Source organism: Dinoponera quadriceps, unplaced genomic scaffold (genome assembly GCF_001313825.1).
Source record: "Dinoponera quadriceps isolate SergipeBrazil2010 unplaced genomic scaffold, ASM131382v1 scaffold616, whole genome shotgun sequence".
In the NCBI taxonomy this organism is placed as follows: domain Eukaryota; kingdom Metazoa; phylum Arthropoda; class Insecta; order Hymenoptera; family Formicidae; genus Dinoponera; species Dinoponera quadriceps.
In genome coordinates this window covers 2,560,571-2,581,902 of record NW_014555184.1, presented here as the reverse complement: position 1 = coordinate 2,581,902, position 21,332 = coordinate 2,560,571, and the positions used below count along the sequence as shown (strand labels likewise).

The window sequence follows — 21,332 nt, the reverse complement described above, 5'->3', positions numbered from 1 at the left end:
ATTCCTAGACGTGGGACACGCGGCAGACCTCATTGTCACCATCACACGGACTATGCCTTTCTTAGGGCTCGGGACGATATTGCCACTGCAATTTGATTTCCTACATAATTGACGACCACTTATCACGATTACTTTGTATCTCAAACAGTCCGTTCGCGAACGTGGCTCGGGCGTAATGTGAAAAAAATATGAGTCATGTCGGGCGGCACGTTTCCGTTGCGTCGAAAACGTGCGATGACAATTCCGTGTCAAGTATCGATTGAATGCCCGGAAAACTATCGAGTAAGAAATATTCCTCGCCACCCCGGCGATACCTCTTCGAGTCTATAATGCCCGCGATTGAAAAATATATATCATTTCATCATCTATTAATGCCGTATTTTCAATTGCGCATTAAGGCACTATATTTATAAATTTAGTATCCCCCCAGTAAAATTACGTTCCAACACATTTACTTCACCGCCTGATAAATGTTAATTTGAAAGTTTGAAATTTGGATTTATGGGCAACACGTTTTTCAGATTTCCGCTATCGAATATCTCGGCGACGCAGTTCAAAGGTGAAAACCTGTTTCAGAGTCAGCTTTCGTCGTCGTGACACTAACGTGCCATTATAATTTCTTTCTCTCGAAGTTCGTTCACGGGGGGATCATTACGGAAGAAGCCCATGATTCCAGAAAATGAAGTTGATAATCTCGGGTCATAGAACTATGAATCTGTAATCATGTTCGCTTTACTTACAAGCGTGGTTTCTTACACACGGAATGCCCGATGACATTCGCGTATTTCCTTCGTGAGAAAAAGCTAATCACGAGGATATTCGAGAGTTATAATAAAACGTCGTGACCGATGAAACGATCGGTCTCGAGTCGGTCGGAGAGGTGTCACGAAAATTCGATGTGCGCGTGCGCGATGATATCCGCGAGAAGCGGTGGATTATTCTCCAGGTGAGAGCTGAAGAAATACCTCTCCCGCAGTAAACGGAAGTGGTTCAGGTAACAACGCTTATTTGCACCCATCGATCAGTCGATTATCATCGCGCGGACGGACGGCTGATCTCGGACGAACTTGAGAAGTATCCCCGGTCGATCGAGCGCGATATCCCCCGCCGATGATTCATTCCCGGGACGAGCGTATGTACATGCACATTGCAATATACCGTGCGGCGCGTGTACGCGCGCGTAATGCAGTTCGCGTCGCCGCGGCCGAATTATTCATCGCGCGGCGGCGTCCATAATGCAGCGCGTATCGATAATCGGGCCCGGCGATGACGGTCATTGACGAAAATATTCGCCTCTCTCGCACTTTAGCGCGCACTTTCGCCCATCATGGTCAAAGCGCGCGCTCTTACTCGGTAATTTAGATCTGTCCGTCGGACTTTCCCGGCCGCGATCGATCCCCCGAGCTGTTCCGACCGAAAGGGGAAAGAAAAGAGGAGAGCACGGGAATAAGCACGGGTGATGATCGCTTCCGGTGATCGACCGGAGAATAACTTTTTTCCGCATGCCGGATAGCAATTGGCGGAAAAATACGACGGTGGGTTCCCTCGATCGCTCGCCGGCTCTGCGTGTCTTCCGGTGAACTTTCGCCTACGCAGGTATTCGCGGATAATGCGCGATCTACGGCGGTTCACGGCCGTACCTCGTCATTCGCTGAAACAACCGTCGTCGTCGCTCTCGAAAGAGTAATCGAACGAATGCGCGGGTATCAAGCGAAATGGTATGTTGGCCGCAAATTGTCCCGGCGAACGCTATGATTTCGCCGCGCGTCGCTCAGCCCCGGGCGCGCGGGAAAACAAAGAAAGGGGCGTTCGGTGGGTTTTGATGGAGCCTTAGTTTAATGCCGCTCTGTTTTTGCCCCGCCGACCTGTGCGCGTGTGTGCGTATTTACCTGCGCCGCGGATCGTCTCGGTCGCGTAGCTTCCTATCGCGCGGAAAGATAGTGTTTGTTTTCAGTCTCCCTTAAATCAAATGTTTGTCAGTTTAAATATATTTTCATGGCTTGCGGCAAATATTCACTTTCGCACGATAATACCCAAATAAATTACGGAACGTAAGTGAATAGTCCGAAATCTAAGAGAGATTTATTCGAATTATGTGATACTTCTCTTTTACGCATTGAAGAAACTCGCGTGTTTGAAATGTCGACTCTTCTGTCCAGTAAATGTTTTCCAAGATTAAAATTCTGATATTCTCAATATTATGAATTTACTACTCGGCGGAATCGTTTAAACACGTGCGAATAAATATCCAATTATACGGAAGGAAATATCACATTGTACATAGAAATCTATTTTAGAAGCTATTAATGCTCGGCCACTTTGCGGCGGCGGATGAGAAAAAAATCTCCGTCCTAAAAAATCCAGAAGAGACGCGAGTTGACGCCTTTTGTTCCCGAGATCGCTTGATTGGCGCAACACGCGGCCGGCGATCCTCTAACGAGGCTATGCTCATTCGACGCGAAAAATCCGCACGGAATCGACCCTGCTTCTCCGTCACGTTCGATACGCCGCTATTACATCACGTTCGTTAAAAGAGACGGAGCCTGCATAATTAAGAGGGCTCCGCTGGGTGTGCGTACCACACAGATGCGTACGCGCACACAGAAGCGCCCTACTCGCCTCCTATCATTATAATCGGCCGCGAAGCAAACGTTTCAGCCGGTAAATATTTAAGTCGACCGGTAAGGGGACGGTAATGAGAGTCGAGATGGATCGATAGACCGTACGTAGGACGAGGTGTATACGCACGTCCGTGGGTCGCTGACACTCTCGATAAATATTGTCCGCCCGCCGCGCGAGAATCGTACATCCTCGTCCTTTTGCGCGCGCGCGTCGGAGAGATGTGACGGCGATATCGCGGCGGAGAAATTAAAAAGTCTAAGGCAAACAGCGCCGCTGTCAGACGCGCGCTTTCCTCCCATTTTCCCGAGTCACTCTACCCCCCAGCGACACGTAACGTCAGTGTTCTCCTCGTTACGTCGCGCTCGCCGGGCAAATACGGCAAGTGTGATTTAATCGACCGCTTCGATCCGAGTATTAGTTCCCCTTGGCCGGAATTAGCTCGAAATTATCACGCTCATATTACCGCCGTCCTCGCGCAGAAGAGAGTCCTCGGTGCATTGTTTCTGCTATTTATCGTGCACGCGCGCTCGCCAAGTTCGCTCTAATTTCGCGAAGCGTACACTTATAATTTCGCGAGGTCGCGGTGGATAATGAAAGCGCTTATTCATAAGGAGCGAGCTTCTTTTAATGAATCTCCTGATAAAGCTTCGCCGGAAAAAGACTCGCGGTCCGCCGTTATATTGGCGGTAATAACGCGCGGATGTATCGCCGCTTCTGAAACGATCGTCGTATTTCTTCCCCGCTTTTATCTCCCGCTCGTTATTCGTTGAGAATAATACATTTCGTGTCGTGAGATAAAACGCCGGTAAAAAGCACTCGTGACAATAATGTGGCGCATGCTCCGACAACGTGTCGTCGCCGGCACCTATGCGATGGAAACACGAGCGCCAAATGGCAATAGGTCGTTCTTACTTGCTTCAAGCAATTGTAGTAATTAAACGCACGGCGCATTTGCAAGTGTACACGCGGAATTATATATTACCATGCTATTAGTTGTAACTGTAACGAGTGCGGGCAAATGTCGACGTCGGTGCGCCGCGACTCGAGCGAGCGCGCAACGGTTTACGCACGCATCGTAACGAAATTGCTTAAGAAATCTTGTAAAATCACACACACACGTGCATACAGATTGGCGTTATCACCCGAGTGAAAATTTCGGCCTTACGCTTTTCGATTCCTAAGCGAGGCAAGTCGTTCGCTCCATAAATAATATTTTTACAATAATTCTATTAGATAATTTCGATCACTTTTCATGGATTCTTCTAATCGGTTTTTGTAAATACAAATAAATGAAATTGCATTATATTTACATGTTTATTTTCTGTATTTTAATATAATTTCTAACGTCATAAATATACTATCACACGGAAAATTGTTTAAGATCAATCGTTTTCCCCACTTGGAAACTTAAGTCTGAGAAATCAGCCTGGGAATCGAAAGTCTACTTAGTTCTACATTAAGTTTTCAAATGGAGAAAACAGAAATTCTCATTTATAGTTCTAACAGTACACTGATAGTGAAAATTACAGTTATTTTCGACGCGAAACATATTTTATAATAGTAGCAACATGCATGTAAGATTATCAATGTGTTCCTTTGACGCTACGAAGAAAATTTAGACTCCCCAGGGAAAAATTTTGAATTCTGTATTAAGTCTTCAAGTAGAGGAAACGGAAATAACTTCCCATTTGTAGCATCAAAAGAGTACAATGAGAGACTTTTGGAGACTTAATGTAAAACTACAATTTCGACTCGGATATACCGCCAGCCGATGCGCGATTCTCGATGCGTCGACTTGAACGACTCGCTTGTGCGGATATTTATTCGCGCGTTAATTTCTTATCGACCTCGTGTAGCCCGTATCGGTTGTGTATTCGGCGTCCTTAAAAATATGATCTATAACGAATTTAATGTATGATAATACATCACGCTTCGACGATCCGAATGATACTTCTCTTGCGCGATTGAGCGGAGCGAGGTCGACACTGTGTACAGAAAGATCTGGATTAAATTCTTTCGGAACGTGTAGCACGTGTACATTAACAAGCTTTGATAAAAAGAGATATTGTCGACTAACGTGACCCCTTTAGAGTACGAATTACTATTCTACACAAGAAAAACATGCGATCCTCGATTCCTCGCGACGTATTATTTCGCGGTTATCAATTCGCCGTGTCAATAGGTGTAACGCGGAAAATTTACTGTAAGATATACAAAGTAGATTCTCTCGGTGTGTTTGCCCTAAGTCTACAAATTGTCTTAAGATATTAATAACAGGCATGAGGGGGAGGAAGGTACTTTCTCCTACGTAGAGAGAGCAATATGTATGTAAAAATTGAATCGTAGATGGTACAATTACGATAATTGTATTTTCCTTCGTGTAGGATGGTGGAAGTAAAACGGTGCCTGCTTCAACAAAGCGACACTGTCATCGACTTCGCCCATTGTCCGTGTCCGTGCCGTGTAGGCGATAATTCCGACGGTAATATATCGAAACGAGAAACGTCGGTAAACTTAATTTAAAGAAAAGAATATCCGCTCGCACTGACAACCGCACCCGGTGAGTCAGAATCGTGTTGAGAAAGGAAAGTTTCTTTCTTGCTTCTTCAAGATACGATGAGAAATCGATCTTCCCATCGTTACCAAGTCGTAGACTTTGCGCTTTTCCCCTGACATTCCTCACTCTGACTTGGTAAATTAAATTTCGATTAAACACGAATTCTCTCTCCCCTCCCCACTCTTTCTTTCTCTCAAGGCAACTTCTTTTAATTTGATTTTCTGGCATTCAACGTTATGTCTCTCTCACATGTTTTATTCATTTTCCATTACTTTCTTTGGTCAGGAATCCATGCATCGAAGTGAACAAATTGTATGAAGTTTTTCTACTCTCATAAACGGATCTAACAATTCTGAACACGTATCGTTTCTTTTCACGTAACTGATTCTTTTTGCTGCACTCGAGGGAAATTTTCCTAAATAACACACACACACACTCTCTCTCTCGAACGTTTTCGTCGCCGATCCTATCTTCTTGCGCGAGCATTAAATTCTCTGCAATTACTCGTCGCGCTTCATACGATGGCATAAAATTCCTACTCTTTCCGCAAACGGTCGCTCGTTTTTCTCCATGACACCTCCGAGTCCTCACCGCCGTTGTTTATGCACGTTTACGCGAGAAAATGGAAGAGAAAGGGGAAGAGAAGGAGAGAGAGAGAGAGAGAGAGAAAGAGAGAGAGACAGAAAGAGAGATAGCTCTGGCGCGACGTCCGCGAGCGGAATTAATTTCTTTTCGATAGAATCTTAACGACGACGCCTTCCGTTACAACACTCGGAGGCATCCGCCGGCTTACGTACGGCTTTTATCGTCGCTTTACAATCATAAAACTGTTTGCTCGGAATTTCGAGAGGGGGAGAGAAAGAGCGAGGAAGACAGCGACGGGTCCGCACAGCTGTTTGCTCGGTACTATCGCTGTCGGTCGATCGTCGTTAGACGAGCGACGGTGTACTTTCAGAAGGCCGCGACAAGAGTTTACAAGTGTTGTCATTCTCTCCCCTCCCTCCTCCCCTCCCCCCACTCCTCTCTTTCCGTCTCCCTTTTTTATTATTATTATTACTATCAGTACGGGGCCCCGCGATCCGCAGGACGATCGTTCTTAAGCGTCAAGATTCGCGCGGGCGATTAGCCGAGAAATTGAGTTTTTTCTCATGTAACGATATCGCGAGCAATTGCAAGATACGTACAAGATTATGCGAGTGACATTAATAAATGATGTTGCGCGGCGGCACTTTCTGCTGATGAAACTGTATTCGTCGCGCTGGAATTACGCGATGAGGCGAATGATTGTTATTATTATAACGTACCGTCGGCAGAAGTGCATATAGCGGGTGAAGTTCATTTATGGCGTCGGGAGCGATAAGACAGAGAAGCGCTACGTTATATTCTTCGCTGCGGTTTTATTTTTAGACCACGACTACGAAAGCCGTCTACGATTAACGACATTGCCTCTGACTTTTCCCGCTGACTTCGCTCGAAAATCGCGCCAGATGCAATTAAGTATGCGTCGTCTCTCAGTATCGACATTTTCGCCGACTGCTTTCTCTCTCTCTCTCTCTCTGTTTCTGAAATAATTATTTTTACGTGACTCGGGCTCGAGAGTTTTAACTAAAATAGAATAGATAGGATGGACGAGAACCGGTAGTCTTCGGCGGGATCGATCGTGTTTGAGTCACCGTGTCGCCAGACGCAAATGCTCCACCGGCGGTCGACGGCGACGCGCACACGACGAAGCACGATTTATTGGTTGATTCAGCTGCGTTTGGTTAACCTTGGCTCATTATTCCAGACCGCGCGTCTGTTGTCTTCCTCGGTGATAATCGAATTTGCAACGCGCGCATTCGTAATTCGCAAGTCCGTTTGTCCGCGGCCCGGCGATGTAATCGTCAGCGATAGGAATCGGCCGGTCGATTACTAATTTTGTGCCATTTGCAGATGCTCAATCGCTTAATTTATAGTTGCGGCCGTAATTGAAGATGCATCGTGTCTCACAATTCAATGAGACACGTTGCAGACACCGTTGCGGAATTAAAAGAAGTTTTATGTAAATATACTAATTATTGCTGGTAAGCTACTAAATTGATTCAATTGGCGAACGTTAATTGGCGCTGATAATCAATAATTTATGCGATCGAGTTAGTCGAAAATTTCGGTTTATTTTAGGAGCCGAATTCGCGCCGCATATTTAATAGAGATAGATTATTCTTTTTAACTTATGTAATGCCACACATATATACAGAGGCGAAGGTTTCTTTGGATTTAACATACGTGTTTGTTTGACTTGGATTTGTTCAATATAGACAACATGTAACTTAATATCAAATATCATTTTGTTTGAATGAAAATATCGTTGTATCACTGGACTAAACCAGTTGTTGTTTGACGGAAGAGACAGTATTATTTAATATAAAAGAATGTATTTCATTATATATTAAGTATTGTTCCACTGAAACAATTAGATCCAAAGTAATCTGCTTCTCTACGTATCGATGATACAGCGCGGGAAAAAATGGTAATACTTAGCGGAAATCACAGCCGACCGCAATCGGTCGAAGGTGCAGCCGACGCGTTAACCCGAACACCTCTCTTTTATTTTCGTGTTACAGGCGAGAAACCGCACAAGTGCGTCGTGTGCGGCAAGGCGTTCTCCCAGAGCAGCAACCTGATCACGCACATGCGTAAGCACACCGGCTACAAACCCTTCCAGTGCGGCCTCTGCGACAAGGCCTTTCAGAGGAAGGTCGACCTGCGGAGGCACCGGGAAGGTCAGCACCCGGCGGCGCCGGCGCTCGATTATCGCGCTCTACAGGTACCGTCGCAGCCGAACCGGCACTCACCGCCACCGTCGACACCTTCGGGTTACCACATGATACCCGTGCCCGGCAGTAGCTGAGACTCGTTCACCTGACAGACGCTTTGTCCGTGAGAACGCGGGAGGCCTCCGGCAGCCTGCGCGCAGTACGTATCGTTAGACCGCACGCGCGATATCGCCAGGACCCATCAGGATCGTGGAGTCGCCGAAAGCGAGAAACGATATGTACTCGAGTCCGAACGTCGTACGGAGTAATGCATCTCGAGTACCATGCATCAGCGGACACCCGTGGCGTTCCACAGCCGAGAGCTTAAGTAAGCGAGCTTGAATGAAGTGAGGTTGGATCGCACTCGCAGAACTAATTTCGCGTCAAAGACGAAATTAACTGTTGTACACTGAGAGAAAAAGATCTCAAATATGAAAGATATCCATACGATATGTACTAATAACTGATTTACTTAAATTTGTATTCTATTATTTCAATATAAATATAGAATGAATAATGGCCTTCATAAAAAAGATTAAGGATTTAAAAGAATGTATATTTTCTCACTTGAGAAAAATATTTTTTTATTATAAGAATATATATCTAGGTATAAATAAATATGTTATTAGTATACTTACCGAATAGATATTTTTTTATTTCTTGGATATTTTTTTTCTCTCAGTCTACCTTCTTTCTCTCTATCGTGTTTATTCGTTATACAGAGTGAACCTATTATCACCATCTTGTATGTAAGTATCTCCGACAAATGCAAATGTTTCAACCTTACGTTAGTCGCATATATATCCAATAGATTCGTTCAGACTATAACGTATCGCCGTTGCTATACGGTTTTAAAGTCAAATTCGTCTTTATCAATGTTCTTTTTTTGTTTTCTTTGTTCCTCACTGTTATTTTATATATTTTAGCGCCTGGTCTATCAGCCAAGTGCTAATGAAAAAAAGTGGCTTCAAGAAGTGGAGGAAAATAACAGGGAAATTATTCTGTGAGATACATACATTGCGACCATCGGGTGAAAAATATCGCGACTAACGGAGGGTTAAAGATATTTACAGAGGGGGGAGAAGATACTCGAAGTGATGATCATCGATATCAACGTAATATTTTTGTTGGACAAATTTTTCTCCCACTTTTATATTTCGAGGATATTCAAGGTGGCGATAATTATCGCCTCACCTTGTACATAATTTATTCCCGCGAGTGCCATTTGACTTCACTTTCTGAAAAGAAATGCCGTCGATACGCGCGATACGCTTGAACGCAAGTGAGAATTCAACGTTAAGTATCGTGAGATCGTTTCGGAAGGAAATTCGAATTATCATCAATGAATACGTTCCAAATTCGTCGAAGCATTCTTCCTTTTGCATCCATCGACGGTAACTCGCGCTTTTATCCATTTTGACGAGCAAGTGCGCGCGCGCACCGCATTGATTATCGCCCGACACCGCCACGTCGTAGTGATGATACTGTGATAGTATTCCGCGATGCATTCACGACACGCGGGATAATCGAAGATGGATCGTACATGCGCGATCATTGGACGATCAGTTCGAAGTTAACGCGAAGTGACACGCGGTCCTCCAACGCGACGGCGAACACCTTTTGAGACACGTCGTGCGTGTACATCGACGAACGACTGGCGCGCCGATGACACATGATGCGCGCGCGTATCAATGGGGATCGAAAGGTGGTGCCGCGTCTGCTCCATGGCGTAATATATTACGCAGGTAACACACTGACATCGGCTTCTTTTTGAGCGACACGCCGACATCGGCCACATTCTCATCGGGTTGAATATTAATTCAATTAGACGCAACGTTAGCAGTTCGCGCTCCTTGCTTTTCACTCGGTCCGGTCTAACGTCGACGAGCTACCGACGGGCGCACTGATGTTACGTCAACGTACATTTAACATCCGTCTCGGTGTGTTAGCCGAAGATCGACCCGGAAGGCAACGAGAGTCACCGGGATGGAATGTGCCGTCGACATGTAGTACTGGACGGAGCATGGAATCGAAACCTCGTCCTGAGAGAAATAGAAAGAGATAGAACGATGAGAGTATTGGCGACTCATTTCAAAGTGAAACATGAGGCACTCAACATTCGAACACATTTTGAACACATTTCATTTTACTTCTACACATTTCTTTCCCATAATAATCAAGAAATCATACTTAGTGTGGTTATTCATTGCATGTGTAATAATTTCGATTTTACGCGACGTTTTCATAGAACGTTACATATTAGTGGATCGCATAACCCTTATGAATACGGTTCCCCTTCTTCTCAGATAAAATTCAACCAGTAGAAAGAGAGTAGAGAGATCCGTACCCAAACATCTGCTTCTCCCTTTCTAGATCTCTCAGCGAGAAAGATTAAAAAAATCTCGCCGCATTCTCCGTCCAATACTACATGCCGATAGTATGTACATATCACGAGCGCGGAACGAGAGAAAACTGCGTGTCGACGAAAACGACACAGATTGGCCCTTAATCGCTTGTCTCGGTATCATGAGCCGTAAATATGATTGATAACGGTCGCGCCTGTACGCGTGATTGCGCGATAAAGATTCAAAAGAGCGGCGTAATTCGAACATCCTTCGCGCCACGTCGAAGGTCACTGTCTACCGGCGCAAGCTAATCTCGCTCACGCTCAGCTGTGACAAGCGAAATTGTGTAAATATTTTTCGTTGAAATCTCTCCACCGGTGTCTCCCTCATTTTTAAAGTACAATCGCGAAATACGTATCGCGACCGGTGAATTATTTGCGCAAATCGATAGAACAATCGTACGCTTAATCGAAGAATTCACGCGGTGACTTGGTAAATATTCCCGACGCTATTGAAATCACACTTGCAGAACTTGCAACGTTTATTATTCACTTGTGATAAGATTGCAGAGAGATTTCACGTAACGATCGGACGATTAATTTTCATCTGATTTAACACCGATGAAAAGATCTATCGTTGAAAATTGAAGAGGTTCACGCGCGTTTTAACCGTTCGATCTTCGAGATATCCTCGCGAGCGTTATTTCGATCATACATCGATTTCAACACGTTACTACCGGAGAGCATCGAGAATTGAGCCTGAAAAAGGTTACAAATTTGTTATAGAAGCCACCCTTTTCTCCCGTGAAATTGATAACGCGGCGGAATAACACTGTACATATACGCGCACGCATATACATATGTATTATATTTCCTCGACGTAAGACTATGTTGCGTATGAGGCGCATGTGCAGGATATCACATGTATTCATACACAATTACTGCTTTGTAATTTTATTATTTATACCGCGTTCCCCGGGAAAATGACAGCACGAAGTCTCTATCGGGGATGATGATGTATGAAAAAAATCAGCGATCTTAGATCGTTGCATTTTTAATGGCAGATGCATCGCGTACGCGATTTACCCAGCCGATGTGGAAAATCATCTTCCGTAGGGAAGATCCTTGTAATCCCCCCTCTCCCTCCCATGCATGACACTCGATGAACCTTGAAATAAATCGCTGGGAAAACGAAGAAAAAGGTAAGCATCTCGGTTTTTTTTCCACACGGACGTTTAGATGCGTGAAATCATAGTGACGGCGAGTGAATCGAGGTGGAGAATGAAAATCAGAGAATCGAGGGGATTTCCTAGACGTTTCCGCGCGTTCGTACCGACGATGTCGGTGCCGCGATTCGATTGATCTGTCGTTCTTGTAAGCGAAGTGCCTGAATGTGCCTTTCTTTCGGTATCGTCGTATAGCCGAATCGTATTTATTGAATATCACTTGTAACTACTGTACCGATGCGTCCATGTCTATCTAAATGCATGAATAGCATTTGTGTGTTTGATGTACACGTAAGTTTCGCATAAAATGCACCTAGGTGCAGATATCACAGTTACATTTTTCAATAGGCTCCTTTAGTTCGTACATATTTTTACGAATCATAAATTTCACGGACGGTGTGTACGCGTTTTGCTATCGTGAAAAAGGAAAGAAAAGAAATGAAAGAATTTCTACTCGACTCAACATAGAATATACATAATTGATAGACATCGTAATTGTCCGAAAGCTCGCTGCTTTCGATGTGCTTTCGTTTCCACCTTCGCGATCGATATCTGAGCCTAAGTGTGATAATTAAAATGTACACACGATGCATTTGTATTGAGAGCTCTGAGCTGATTGTGAATATAGTACTATTTGTGTATCACGTGTCATAGTCTATCGAAGCCAAAGCCACCCGTGTTTACGAAAATCGATCGAATAAATCATTCGAACAATTAATGTTAATGGAGTATCGTGAAATTAACGATGCCATGTGACCGACATGTACACGCCGTACACTTCTCCCACACAAAAAAGAAAGGAAGAGAAACGATCGATATATAAGCCTATTTCCAAGTCCTTCCCACTGTCGGATCTCCTTCAGTCGAGAAGCCACTTTTCGCAAAGCCTTTTTTTAAGTTACTTTCTGTCGAAAGTTACAAAAATACCGATTACACAGAAATCTTTCGATATGGCTGTTAATATGTATATGACCTATAGGTGTGCGTTATTTTTTATAATACTTAATCCTTGCGTAATATCGCAAGGGGTCGACTTTTCCCATATTTCTCTGTCGCATTGCTCATTTCAGAAGAGGCGCACGATCGAAAAGATTCGCGTGTGGGAGGAAGGAAGAAAGAGAGAGAGAACGTGTTTTTCTTTTTTTTTTTTATGTAAATAGATTCAACCTGTCAAAATTCCCGAAAGATTATCCGTCCCATGTGAACGAAAGCGACCGGCCGAGGAGCGACGACGAGGAAATTTCGCAGGAAATTTGCATGTCTGGCAACGAATCATAGCGGCTAGAGGACCAAAGATAGCGTAAGCCGGGCCTGATCAATCGGTAGTAATCGGGTTTTCTCCTCTCCGAGCTTCGGGAACGTAAAACGAAAACGGGTTGTGTCGTCGAGCGCAGGGGCACGGGGACCGACACGACGACGAAGTACTCGCGAAAACTCGAAACTCACCAGAGATCCCGGTCCTTCGTACGTACCGTACAGATTGTAACATACCATTAGGATTAGCTAGTTGATTAATAATGCGCGACGAGTTGAGGGCGCGTTCGGACGTGACGAGCGTCACGTGTGAGCGCGCGACAAAGAGGGGAAAGATCCTTCAGAGCGCCTAATTATCCGACAACGACCGTACTGTTAACGAGTTAAATCGCTTGCTGCGACTTCGCGACGAGGATCTCGCACGACGATCGCCGGATCGTGCGGAGACACCCGTTCTCCCGAGTTAATTAATTAGCGAATACTGTAACGTGACACTCGTCCGACACTGTATCCGACCGCGAGACTCGAGCGTTCGGCAATTTTGTGCTATATATTAAGATTATATAAACTTATATGTAGAGACCGCGATCGATGGATCGATAAGTAGGTATCTTTCAAGATGTTCGTGTAGCTGTCTATGCGAGCGCGAAGGGAAGAAGAAGCGTGCGTGTGTGCTTGTGAAAATGCGCGAGAAAGAGAAATGCGAAGAGAGAATGTGATAAGAGAGAGACAGAGAAAAAGAGAGAGAGAGAGAGAAAGAGATTTATGTGACCAGCGATTCGTGTTAATCGGTAAAACCAAAAATATGTTTATTATTGCTAAAGAGGATATTGATTAAATAAATTGTTTTTCCTATACAAACGTCTTACGCCTCTTTCCCTCATGTCGTTTTTCTTATGAATACGCTTTACAACAACTTCCTTGTGCACTCGTTCACCTCGTCATTATCATTATCGTAACATGCTCTTGCGTCTCCCTGACATTTTCAAGTAAATTTTCTCGAAATTGCCGTTTTAATTATTTTAATTCAGATACCTCGTCATTATCTCGGACAAGCTTGTTCCCCCATGTGTCATTTATTCACGCGAGATACTCCCTGAAATTATCGACCAATTATCGGTATAATCACCTATAATCCCACTTACGAATTGAATCGTCAAATTACCGAGGGAGTCCACGTGAAATCTCGCTCGCGAATTTATAACTTGGAAGCGTTTAACAAAGTTCTTTTACTCGGCTTTACAGTTACGCACGCGCTCTACGTCCGTTTCTTTCACCCTTAGACGCTTCTTCTAGAAATATCCCTATAAGTGACACACTTCTTATAGTATTAAGTTCTCCCGTTGTCCCATAAATCACTTCTACACGCGATATGCGGCCGACCTTATTTGCATTTTCAAGCGCACGACCACCGCCGAGCGCTCGCCCGTAATTTCGCTTTACGTAATGCAAATTTTTCTTTTCAGTTTACACGCGTAGATCCCTCGCTGGCACGGTTTCCCGCCTCGCGTACGCATTTTTCCTTCGAACGAAGGTCAGCCAGTGTCGCGATAAGATAATTTTCTTACGTTTGCTCGGGCAATTAGCAGGGTAATCGTTTACGGAGGAGCCCAGTTATGCCCGACTGAAGTACGAGTTGACGAAAAATGGAAGGAGTAATTTATCTTAATGCGCGATTAAGTTATGTAAGAAAGCATTTGTTGCGCACGACATAGCGACAAATATATTAATATTTCGCGTAATTGGACACTGCACCGGATCGGCCACGAAGCCGCCTCGATGATTCAACGTATTTATCAACTTCGTGATGCGCTAAACTAATGACGCGATTCCTAACACGTTATATCCGTCTCATCCGCCTGATTTAGTCGCTTAATATAATTTATCGGTAGGTAATCAAGTCATAGTTAATATGAGAAAGCACACCCATAGTATATCTTCATTTGCATGATTAATTAACGACGTGTGTTGGAACGATTTATACGAATAAGTCGTATAAATCGAGTCCGATTAAAATTAACCGGTAACGGGATTTGTTGCACATCGAGGGAACGGATCATGCAATGTTGTCGTGTCATCGCAACGATTTCATCATGGAGAAATCGCAAAAAGCAAATCGCAAAAAGCACCAAGAGCCGAAGCTTACTGTTGCGTCGACAGAACACGTGCGCGTATAATTACATTTCCTCGAAAGCAGATCGGCTCGGACGTAACGTAATTATAGTGAACCCCGCAACCAATCGGAATTTATGATTCCGCCAAACGTGTAATGCCGTCCCTAAAGTGTATTTCTCGCAGTGATTAATGATAAATGTAACCATAGTGAGCCGGAAATTGGGCCACTTTGCTCACGACCTTCCAATATGTTGCCGCGCAATTGCTCATTGTGCATCATACAATTACGAGCAATCGGTGTAATTACCGAGTAAACGTTTAAATTATGATAGAGCTCGTCGCTTGCAACGAGTCGTGCGATATGCACGACTATGTAACATCATTCCCGAAACGTTCGGCTGCACGCGGCTTTTAAAATCTAAGATTCGCTAGGCGTGATATGCCAATGAATTAATTTCCAATCGCACGCACAATAATTTCAACTGATATATATCGTAAGTACAAATACAGAAAAGCAAGAATTTATCTCTTATATATTCAAGATAAAAATCCTTAATAATATTAATGTACTCTGTTCGTGCAATTTCGCAGGGCGATATTAGTTTTAGAAACCCCACTCAATGTCTATCCGTACATTTTCAAAGGTTAATAGACGCGCGTTTTGATACCGTAAATTGAGAAACCAAGAAAAAACGAGAAAACCCAACGTGCGCGGTGTCGACGTGCACGTTGCGCTTCGTAATTGGCCAATTTGCATTTCGCGATCAGGGGCGAAGGCGAGCCGCGATTCGCACGATAACAGAGGGAGATAATCGGACCACCGCCCAATTTCTATCGGAATGCGGCAATTTATACGATCGGAACGATAAGCCGCCATCCTCTCCTCACCGCGGGATATTCCGCGCCCGCTTCCTCATCGTCGATTCACCTGCGTGAACGGCTTTGACCGGAGCACGCTGCACGACGCACGATTTGCTCGCCGGCGAATTTTTCTCGTGTCAACTTCTTGTGTCTAATTTTCTTTATAATTGTGCGTCTCGTAAATTTTTTCCCTTTCCTCGGTACGACGCGCATACTTGATTGAGATTAGTACTTTTTCTTAATATTTTTATTATTATGCTCTATATGTAAATTTTGATACGTTTAGCTTTTTAAATTTCTACTCTATAATTATAGGCAATCAGAAGAAGATATTTTTCACAATTTAAGGACTATCAGATCGGCGGATTTATGAGTCAAAATAAACAACGGCCTTGCTATGCTTGAGTAACCTCACGCGTAAACGGGAATTCGAAAACGAAAGCAAGGGGCATCAACCGGTTTGAACGTACCCTTAACCGAGTGTGTGGGCTTTCTCGAAATAAATCATCTCATTCTCTATCGCTAGCACCTTCCTTTTGTTGCCTTTCACACGCCTTACATTAGTATGCTAGGACTAGAATAGCAGGAATTATTTCGTGTGACTAGCAGGCGAGAAGGAAAAAAATATCGGTCTCCCTAAAAAACAATGCGTTTTAAATTTAACATGCAGAAAGAAATTGAGACATTCCCTTTATATGTATATGTGAACCACATAGAACTTCCCCTTAAAATTGAAAATAATAAAAACATAATAATTATATATAATAGATATTTAATGGATAATAATAGCAAATCTTTTAAATATAATTCTTATGCGCTGTGTATAATTTTGTTATATAGCCTTTCGCAAATTATAAGTAATTTGCAGTTATTAATTATTTCGGCATCTTTTTAGACGCGCTTCTTTTTTTTATTCTACCATACAATTTTCGTTCGTACACACATTTCGTCACGCCGGCCGTGAAGCGGCGAAAAATTAAAGTGAATTTAATAGCCTAAATATCGTTTACTTTTTCGTCACCAAGTGTTTACCTTATCGACGTAGTGACGCGTTCAGATGATAATCAGAAGTTGCGCTTTCTTACGCGCTGCATGTGGATAATCAATTTGGTTTTTGTTTTCTTCAACTTCCCCGTCCACAAAGCCGGCTTCTTTCTTCGGCGATTTCTCCCCGCGGCGAGGAACGATCATCGATAATCTATTACTGAGGTGAGGCGGCGCCCGATCGACCGCCCTTCGTTCTTTTCTTCACCTGCGCGGGCTGATAGCTTCTTCTAAAGTTAGCTCTCATCTTGCACGTATTCCCAATATATATACATACATTCCCATATCCTCTATTAAAAAGTTATGACATGATAATGTATTACGCTCTTCCCCCCCNNNCCCCCCATTTGTTACAGGGAAAGCGTCAAAATCGACATATCATTTTATTTTTAGGCTCTAAAATCCTGTTGAAAATGTAAAATTAAAATTTATGTGCATAGATGCCAACCAGCAACATTTTTCTACGAAAATATATTATAGCCTTAAAATATTACATATTTCTTTGCAAATAACTATTTTTTTTAATGTTTGTGGATTGATGCTTTTAGAAATTAGGCCCCCAAAATACTCATGATACTTACAGGAAATTATACAGGAAATTATAACAAATAAAATAAAATAAAAATATATATATAAACAACATTAAAATTATACATTATTTTGCAATAGAAAGAACTTATGAAAGGAACATTCGATTTTTTGAAAAAATTGATTAATAATATTTCTTCCCGCGTGGTATTAATATCTGGTAAAAATTTGCCACTCCTCTGAGTAATCAAAGACAAAGCTATCGATTTTAAGCAGATAACTATCCCCCGAGACCTACTGCCCGGCTTTCTTCGGTTCCCGCTTGATCGTCGCGCGAACAGTACCTGGTATCGAGGCTGTATTAACCGCCATTAGTCCCTAATTAACTTTTCCCCTCCTTCCTGCGTTCAATAATACCCGCGGGTCGCGTCAACCGCAAGTGAAAAATTTGTCGTAATCGACTGCGGTCGGCTGCAACTTTGTGCCGCTTTTTACGCGGCTTAAACGTTGTAATCATCGGGAATCGGGTCATTAGTCGATGACACGTTAGGGAGCTGAAATTGAAATTCTTCACGACGTACCGCGTGAATCGAACACGATTGCAAATTAATCAAAATCGTGCCAGGACGCATCGCTTTCCCGTCGCACGGTAGCTCAGCGTGCTCGCATCAATTCGTAAATTATCGAGATCAATCGCCTGGCGTCTTACGCGGATGAAAATAAAAAAGTGAAAAGTAGAGAAGCAAGAAACAAGCCATAGTTGTCAGGTCATCATTCTGATATCTCTCGCGCGGGATAATATCGCAATCGCTTCATCTTCCTCTCCGCTGTTCGCCTTACTTACCAGGATATTCGCCGGAAGGAGTTGATGAACTTGTTAAATATTTAGCTGTTATTTTTAGCTGCCTGATATTTTAAGGATGTATTGCCCATAAATCAAAATAATGAAAAAAATAATGGAAAAATTGTAAATCGATCTACACATTGCATTTAAAAGTGACATCAACATTTGATAGTAATAAAGAGCTTGGATGAAAAGTTATTCTACTTCAAAGGAAATTGTAAGGTAAAATGAGTTTGATAAGAATTCGATAAAACTTACACTGCGTATACATTGGAACATTGTCTAACTAATTGTTCGTGCAGTAAGAAAAAAGATTGACCATTCGAGAGTTAAGATATTTGTAACTAAAGTTGATAATTTTGACACTTTTTATAAGTGTTCCTTAAATAATAGCACGCTATTATTAATTTCTATTTTTAATATCTTCTAAATTAAAAATAGAATTTTAATAAAAAATAAAATATGATAATAAAAATTAATATGCAACGTTTATATAAAACAAAATGGTCAGTAATTTCAAAATTACTGACCATTTTGTTTCTGGATTCTACGTCGATGCTTGGTCAAATCAGTTTAGTCTCTTCGTCTCTCTCTCTCTCTCTCTCTTCCCTCCTCTCCTCCTCTATCTCTCAAATATCTTACGCAAAAACGTCTGAACGAGCTAAAAAGCCACTGTTAGAATCATGTTTGGCCTATGAAGGCGGTTTTTATTATGCTCAAGACCGTATTTCGGTATCGTTGGCCGATACTCCGCTCTGGTTTCCACATCTCTGAGTTTATTGCCGCTAATTACGGACGCAGTAAAGCCGCGCGCGGACGTTCGAAAAGCCGACTTTTCCCTCGCGCGCATCGCCGCTCGAGCGCGCTTTCCGCTCGAATCAACGGCACGTTTTACGTAGTCTGATTAGGCTACTTTCCGATGCATAACGGACATGCCTCTGCGGAATGACTGCCCTCTTGTAAAAAAGATCTGCCACGCCGTCTAAGTAATTAATCGTTCATTCATGCATACGCGCCTTTAACAGCCCTGTTTAGAGATGCTGATTGCTCTTCCTTAGAAGATTCGGTTTCGCTTTCTTCCTGATTCTCCGTTCGGTCGGTTGTAATCAAAGTTACGAAGTTATCGTCTCGGTTGTTCCTCTCTCGGTTACCTCTTCCGGCCGCAATGTTGCTTGCGTCGCGAGATGCTGATTTCTAAATCTATATGTACGGTACACGAGTGCTGATTTCTAAATCTATATGTATGGTAATGGGGAAATTCGCGTCAATAATTGCGGCGATAACGCGCTTTACGACGGCTATAAAACGCACGCTTAAGGCCGCATCATACGGCGTTACCGCTGAAAGCCGCGAAAGTCGAGCATGTAGAACTCTCGCGAGATCGTCCCGATCTGCATAAATCATTATTCACGATTCGTGGTTCTTCGTACGTGAGCACGTGTGTGTTTCTGCGACGGAGTTTCAGCTTTTCCTTGTGGACTTTTTTATGCATCCACTATGGGAAATTCCAATCATTCGATAGATTATTTATACTTGGTAGCACTTATAGCGATATTGTGCGTAGACATTTTCGGCATGTCACCGCTTTCGTTTTATTTTTATTTTTCTCTTTTCTCTTATCCACTCTCGTGTAATATTTTATTTTCACCATTTCTTTCTATATTATCTGCCGTTATATTGTTAATAATGTTGAGTACCAAAGGAATATACTCTCCCGTAAAAAAGGCTGAATACATAAATAAATAAGACGGTCTCGAGCGAGACTACATCGGCGAATTGTGGCCGTCGCTTTCCGCGTTGCATTATCGCTCGCTGACAAGCACGGTTGTGCACGCACGCACACACATACACATATGTACACACGGTGTACGTCGAGGGCGATATTTTCCTCCCCGCTTCCTTCCTCGACTAGTGCGCTCTCATTAACGCAATTATCCGTGGTAAGATAGCGAGCGCCGCACCGATGCAATTATCATTTCTGATGCTTGATTTATTGCCGGCGGTTACGTCACGGACCTGCACATTCGTATGCATACGTGAAGTGCATCGTCGGCGATCCGGCTGTTCTCCCGCGAGAGCAACGAGTTTTGCGTGTTGCTCCGTTCTAATTGGACATCCATTGATTTCTTCCTTCGCGTTTCGCAACCGATATACCGCGACGAGGTTCGGGAAATATCGCGCGTGTTAGTAATTCAATAATCACGAAACAATGACGGCTAATTTAAAGAAAAAACACTTGATTCTGATGATTATATTTGCATACGCCGGTGGAGGATAATTATTACTTAGCTTTATGAGGCCGTGGAGTCTTTAGACCGCGTGGTGAGTTCGGGCGAGTGGAAAATCGGCTCGTGCGTACGAAGACGCGGGGCTCCGAAGGGTCGAACCCCAATCCGACGATCACGAAACACTCGTGAATATTTCAGTGGCATTAATTCCATGATTCCGCAGCGAAATGCGGTGTCTCGCGTGTCTCATCCATGTCACTTCGATCGATCTCAGGTGGAAAAGGCCGGTGAATCGGACGCGTTCAATTTCATTTAAATGACAAAAGTTGAAGAGAGACCGGTATAAGATATTCGGCTCTTATTATACACGTAACATATCAATTGTACCAAGAAATTAACATCTGACATTTTTCAGACAGTTTTAGAACAAACCTCACCTCCTCCTATGACTCATTATTTTTCTAACTACTAATCCATTGTATAATTATGTTCTAAATATTAGAATTATAATTTCTATCAAGTAACACGACTTCTATATGTTTGCCTTTTTATTCCAATAATGATGATTATCAGCATTCACCCGCCGCTTATCTATTCCGCGAGAACGGTTTACGTGAGGTCCGCTTTCGCGCAAGCTTCCATAAAACAATTATCGGTCGTTGTGCCTGATGAATTAATTCTCGCGCACTCTGATATCGGCTCGGCGGGCGGTGAGGAAAAGTGCGAAAAAGTGAGAAAAATACGAGGAACTTGGCGGAGGACGGCGGCTTGATAAACGTTGCGACGTACGATCGCTCGAGATACGTTCCGATGATAAACGCACATCCCACGGGCATGAACGTCCCGTCGGGCTCCGTAAAGTATAACGCGAAACGCAACGGTTACGCGGTTACGCGAACGATTAATTCATCCCC

General features: G+C 43.3%; 1 protein-coding gene across 1 annotated transcript in view; it reads left to right on the top strand.

The window, feature by feature from the left end:
- The window catches only part of LOC106743386 (zinc finger protein 629-like), a gene marked incomplete at its 5' end in the record, with an annotated part of 113,453 nt that extends 105,384 nt beyond the window's left edge, over positions 1-8,069 (top strand). Inside the window, one exon of the mRNA XM_014617170.1 lies at positions 7,783-8,069. Within this exon, the coding sequence (XP_014472656.1) occupies positions 7,783-8,069 (287 nt within the window). The remainder of the gene's footprint in view (positions 1-7,782) is intronic.
- Positions 8,070-21,332: the final 13,263 nt, after the last annotated feature.